The following is a 6,544-nucleotide window of genomic DNA, read 5'->3' on the forward strand; positions in this document are numbered from 1 at the left end:
GGGGTCTCGCTCTTGCTCAGGCTGGTTTCGAACTCCAGTATGAACTCTTAATTATCCAAAGTAATGAAGAACAGGGAGAGATCACAGCATCCGTGTTATCCTATTTTCCACCGAATATTCTATTAGAAGCGCTCACAGTAAATCAAATGATCAAAAAAAAAAAGGTTTCCTTATTTCAGGACTTCTTGTGGAAGCATTTACAAATAGGCAAAGCATAAACAGGACATCAGAAAAAAAGACAGATAATGGATAACATTAAAACCAAAAAATTTCTTCTTAAGTAATTGAGATTGGCTCTATTTATATGATGGGAAATCCAAATCATGATTAATTCACATTGAAGCTTTTAAAATAATGGAGATAGGTAGGAATTATAGATCATAACTTTTAAAAGTAAGATATAATAGTTAAGAAAAGGAACTTATGCCGTCAGCTTTTTTTTTACTGAATAGAAAGCCATATGAAAATATTGTGCATGCTTTGACAAACAATAAACTAAGCTGTATTTAAAGTAAAGCTCTGACCAACTAGTGGTTATCAAGGGAATCGATAAAATGCTTAACTTTCCCATTAAAAAGTCATAGGCAGTATTTTATTATTTGTCTTTTTCAAACAGACATTAAAGAAGATAGGAAAAAGATGGAGAGGAAAAATAATAATGAGTACTTCTTGGGAATATTTCTGGCCTTAAAGAAACTACTGTGCCACCAATTATTCCTCCACAAGGTACTATAATTTTCAATCTGATTTAGTGGGCTAAATATTACTTAAAGGTTTAAATGAAATCATTAATATGGTACTAGGAAAAAAACTTTAGGAAAAATGAATTAGTTTTCCTCATTGGCTTTAATTAAAATTTTTAAAAGATATCTTCCCACTGGGGAAAAGAATGTCAAAAACTAAAATGAAATTTTAAAGAAGACAAGATTAAGATAGTAGTCTTAAATCCATGACATAACTAGTGATGTTATGTTACAATGTTACTATAATATGTTCAAAACTAAGGATTTTCCCCCAAACTTTGTAGGTTATTTTCACTTCTGCTTTTCTTCAGATCAGAAGAAGCTCTCCCATATACCCATAACTTGGAAATAACTTAAGTCATGGCTTCAGGTTTTATAAAAAGAGTAAGTAGCCTACCTACATTTATAATTACTTAAGTACTTCACTTACGTTGCATTTATTTAAAATGATGGGAACCCTTATTAAGTGATAAAGTATTGATAAAGGTTGGACAAATAACTTGATCTCTCTGTCCCTGAGTTTCCTTAACTGTAAAAAAAGGATAACATTGTTATGAGAATTAAATAAACCACGTAAAGTACTTGGAAAGAGTCCTGGTGCACAGTAAGTGTTCCATAAATGTTGGCTCTTATTATTATTATACAATAAAATGATTACTCACTCTTTTGTTGAGACAAATAACAGGCCACAGACTGCAACCCAGTGTGCAACAGCAGCAGAGACACCCACACAGCAGCCATTTCACATTGACTGGGAGAGACTTTTTCAAACATGCATTCACACGGCCAATGCTGGTCTTAAATTCTTCTGGAGCCACCTACAACAGGGCATAATCTTTAACAGTTTGTGGGCAACTTTCCACTATTTATCTCTAAACCTAAGAAAAATGTTAGTTTTATTACAAACACTTCAAAGAATTACAAATGTCTTAATATATATACTCCCCATAAATATACATCACATACTCTTAGATGACACTGCAAAGCAAAACCATATAATTTCATGTTCACAGAACTTAGTCTGATGTTCAAAAACTTCTGAAATGACCAACAATAAAATGGCAGCAATAAAACTGATGGTAAAGGATACCTGTCTAGTAGTTTTCTTACCAAATATTCTCATTATCAAGGCAATATTATTTATAGTCTCCAGACACTCTAAAAGTTGAGTAAGACTAGAAGCATGATATAATAAAAACGCAAATACTACTAGAGGATATGGAATTAAAATTAGATCTTGGCAATATTCCTAGACTACTTTTTAAAAGGCAACTTTCAAACCTTTTTTCTTGGCAAATCTGCAACATAACAATTTTAACACTTGGCATTGTTTGCAGGGAAAAGTTACACTAACAAAAGACAATGCCTAGTGATTACACTCAAAATGGCTTGTTAACATTCAGCGTAAAGTAGACTCATAATTGCTGTAAAGTTTGAAAGTTGAAAGCTCTAAATACACAGATTTAATATTTCTAGTTACTACTTCCATTCCTGGAAGTGGCTGCTTTTGCCTTTCTGTAAACAATGACAAAGTCAGTTCAAAGGCATGAGCATGACTACCATAATTAGATTTACACCAAAATTTGCTTGAAGGTTATACAATTCAAAGGTATACTAAAAATAGTTTGCTTTCAGTGAAATCACATTTCTGGATCACAAAAATGATTCCCTTTCATTTACAAGGCCATCGAAATGTAAAATTTATGGGAAAAATTTCAGTGTCTGGCTGTAAAAGGAAAAATTATGAAATTGTTAGGAAAAGTAAGCTGCTGTAAAATGAAAATCTCATTAGCACATTAGAGATCAAAAGTATAGAGCCTTACTACTCTTCCAAATAAAAATTATACTAATCAATTTATTACAGTATTGTCTTTTAATAGAGATGTCTTAGAATCAAAACTACAAAACATACACCTATTAGCAGATGTTATAAAGATACAGGACCACAGAATTTAGCCCAATCATGATTAAAATGTTGAATAAATAAGCCTTACTAGAATTGCTCACGTCCCCAATAAGGTTAATCGCTTAGCCCAGGAATTGGATTTTCTTCCTAATATGTTAACCAACAAGAGTTGTGAAATTATAAGGTTCGAATATTTGTTTACATGGGGCAAGTAAACTAATCTCATTCTCCATCTAGATTGTCAGCAACAGGATGTAAAGACAATCACTGTGTACAAAAAATTCCAATTAAATGACAAAATTTCTGAGGTAAATATGAAAATAAATTCATGGAATCATGCCCTATCATTAAAAACAGAAAACACCAACAAGCTAAGGACATTAGACAATAAATCAAGAGATCTAGATTATAGTTATTTATTAGCTATGAAAAATCCCAGGCAAAATCATTTAATTTTTCTGAGTATAAGTTTCCCATCTATAAAATGAGAATAATAATCTTTGTTTTATATACCTCACAGGGAATGGAAATTAAACCTTGGAAAGAACCTCTTGACTGGAATGCTTTGAAAAAGCAAGTCTATGAATCATGTCTCTAAGATTTGGAGAAAGAAAAGAAAAGCTCTTTTGCATGGAGTCTGAGCTGAAGGCAAGGGGTTTAATCAGGTAACACTTAATACTCCACAGTTTGGCTATACATTATATTATAAACAAAAGGATAATCTGCCACATTTTGAATGCAGATTCAACACTCTTCAGTTCTTCAATTCTTCAGTGAAAAAAACCAAGATGTTCTTTCTAAAAAAAAGGTACAAAGTTACTATCTTAAGATTTACTGCAATATTCAACTTCTTTTTTCCTAGGGAATCACTGAGCAACCAAACAGAAATTAAAATAAGGAAAAAAATGTACATATTTAGCTCTAATCTGTAATATTACTTTACTATCACCTCTCTTTAAATTGTATATCCAGAATCATTAACACATTTTTAAAATATGGCAAAATTTTATATAAACTCATGCACATCATAAAATTGTTAAATCTGTACATTTACAATTTTAACTGCTTGTAATTATAATACAAATTTTTTATTTGAAAGTAAGCACAGCACAGATGCAAAAATAAAAGTAAAGGGTGGGGCTAAATGCAGAAATGAGTCAATTCAAAAGAAAAAAAATATGTTTATAAGGAGCCTCATAAAAGAAAGCTCCACTTCTATTAGGGATGAATAGTGTTAGAAGTCTGAGGGAGACTAAATCTAGAGAATAAAAGGAAAGAGGGGAAAGGAAAACTGGCTTTTTATTTAAAACATGCTGAGTAAAATACATTGTATGCTAACGGATATAAAATTATTTATAAAATTTGTCTTTTATTATACACTTCTGGAAATGAAAACAAAAACATTCCTAAAATGTGACAATTTTCCTTCTCTACCAACACTTTCCACTTTTAATACATAAGTCTTAGTTTGTACTCTCTTACCTCAAATTAAAAATTAAAATATTCAAGTTATTAAAAATGAGAATTCAAATTTTTGAAGTTGTAAGACAATATATTGAAAAGAAAAACTTTTATTGGAATTTCAAACAACAAACTAAAATCTGCATTTTGACTTTAAAAGGAGGCCAGGATTGGCTGTGAAAGAAATCTGTATTTGAATAACAGTAAAAGTAATAAAACAGAGATAAAAACATAGGAAATGAGAATTGGTTAACTTTCAGTTTTAAACAGTGTGAAAGAAATGTTTAGTTAACTGTGTAGAATCAGAGTTAATACCATTTTACTCATTTACTTCCATATAATTGAGTATCTCTAGTAATGAAGCTTGAAGCCCCTTACTTTCTAGCCGAACGGTAGGTTGTAAAGAAACATTTCATTCTCTTTTACTCTTTTGGAAAGAAAAAAGAAAACCACATCATAAAGGTGGGGGAAAGGGTCATAATATTTTATAACGGGATGCAGGAAACTTTGCAAACAGAAGAAAATCTAAGCAAACCCCAGCAGGACTGATTTCCCTCCTTCAATAGTGGAGAACACAACCCTTTCAATCACTTGTCATACTGGATCACAATAGTGAAGATCGATTTTTATAGCTTACGATTCCCAACACTGCACACTAATCTCCCCATAACACCATTTAATTGTTTCAAGCTGAGGGCTGAGAGCTGGAAGCTTTAATTTCATTTCTCAAGTTCTGTGGTTCTTTCATTTTCTAGTCACCAGAATATGTGTCTACACCTGCTTGATATGTCCTGTCATGACAGGGGGACTTATCTTTAGTGAAACAGAGAAAATAATCTCTTCTAAATGTAAGAAGCAAAAAAATTAATGTTGAGCCACATAGACCCCGTTAAAATGGCTTTTTGGGTTTATAGACTTTACTCTGCAATTTTGTTTAGCTCAGGCAGGCATAAAAGCTATTTAGGATCTCATTCATACTGGATGCCTAGTTTTGTAAAAGGCATATTTTTTCTACTTTAGCAATTACATTTATTTATTTTTAAACATTTTAACGCAGGGGCTGTTAAGTCTGGAATTCAGACTTTTTTTTTTCCTTTTCTTTTTCAGATTCTGTAAATTCTTTTTGCCTCTTTCTCCCAGTTATCAGAGAAGCATTTTGATAAACCAAAGGAAGCTATACAAATGAAAGTGCCTACTGGAGAAAAATTATCTCATTAAAGAGAAAATGAATAAAACCAATGTTACCACCATGTGACTTTCAAAAATCAGACCTTCAGAATTCCTTTTAGAGTTTTTCTCATCACCAAACACACACTAAAAAAAAATCACAGTATCATTTATGCCTTATCTAACACATGAGACATTTTGTATACTATAGATAATGCACACTGAATAAATATCCACGCATCATTATGATATGTGCTACAAAAACAGTCACTTGGAAAGAACAGGTATCTTCAAGAACAGCTCATATCCAGATCACTTAGGTTGTGTGAATGCAAATCAAAAGCTGCTTACCATTCTTACTTCTCTAGTTTAAAAAAGTATACTATATTTTGGGCCAGTGGAATTTTTAGTTTCAGATGGCTTGGAAATAAATGAGGTGTGAAAAGATATTCTGAAGATTCCTTGAGCACATAAAATTGCCCGGTTTCAAAAACGGTTAATTCTTATACCTGGGAGCTCCATTCACTGACATACATTTTAAGATATGCATTTTCTAGAATTTCTTGGACCCGTAATTCAAACTTTTTAAAAACTAAGTCAATATTAAAGCTGGATATAACTGCCCAGACAACACATGCAACAGCATCAAGGGAAACATGAAGAATAAGTTTTCCATTGTAGCTCCGGTAATTCACATTCTTTTTAATTTTAATATTGAATTTATCATCTTTCTACAAATATGTTATACTCAAGAGATATTATCACAGCTATTTTATTCATTTGGAGAAAACAAATGAATGCTTAATTTATGTAAAACAAATCTAAGTCTAGGCTGCTGCTTCAATTGATGAATTATTCTAAATGATTAGGATAGGAAAGCATAACATACTAGAGGCCAAAATCTCACACCAAAGTGTTCTCTGTGTTCTAAAAAGTTAAATGGCCACAAATTTTCTAGGGTTAACTTAGCCAGGGACTATGATCATCTGCTTTTTAATCTATGGAAGGATTTGCTATTATACCTCAGGAGAGATAGAAAAGGTCAACAGTCAATACGGACAGGCCGGGTGCGGTGGCTCACGCCTGTAATCCTAGCACTCTGGGAGGCCGAGGCGGGTGGATCGCTCAAGGTCAGGAGTTCTAGACCAGCCTGAGCAAGAGCGAGACCCCGTCTCTACCAAAAAATAGAAAGAAATGATCTGGACAACTAAAAATACATATATATAGAAAAAAATTAGCCGGGCATGGTGGCGCATGCCTGTAGTCC

General features: G+C 32.4%; 1 protein-coding gene across 4 annotated transcripts in view; it reads right to left on the reverse strand.

The window, feature by feature from the left end:
• The window catches only part of CHIC1 (cysteine-rich hydrophobic domain 1), a 65,376-nt gene that overhangs the window by 45,535 nt on the left and 13,297 nt on the right, over positions 1-6,544 (reverse strand). For all 4 annotated transcript variants that reach the window (XM_012664088.1, XM_012664089.1, XM_012664091.1 and 1 more), the window contains one exon: positions 1,406-1,561. In XM_012664088.1, the coding sequence (XP_012519542.1) occupies positions 1,406-1,561 (156 nt within the window). The remainder of the gene's footprint in view (positions 1-1,405; positions 1,562-6,544) is intronic.

This window comes from Propithecus coquereli, unplaced genomic scaffold, assembly GCF_000956105.1.
Source record: "Propithecus coquereli isolate 6110/MARCELLA unplaced genomic scaffold, Pcoq_1.0 Scaffold86, whole genome shotgun sequence".
Classification (NCBI taxonomy): domain Eukaryota; kingdom Metazoa; phylum Chordata; class Mammalia; order Primates; family Indriidae; genus Propithecus; species Propithecus coquereli.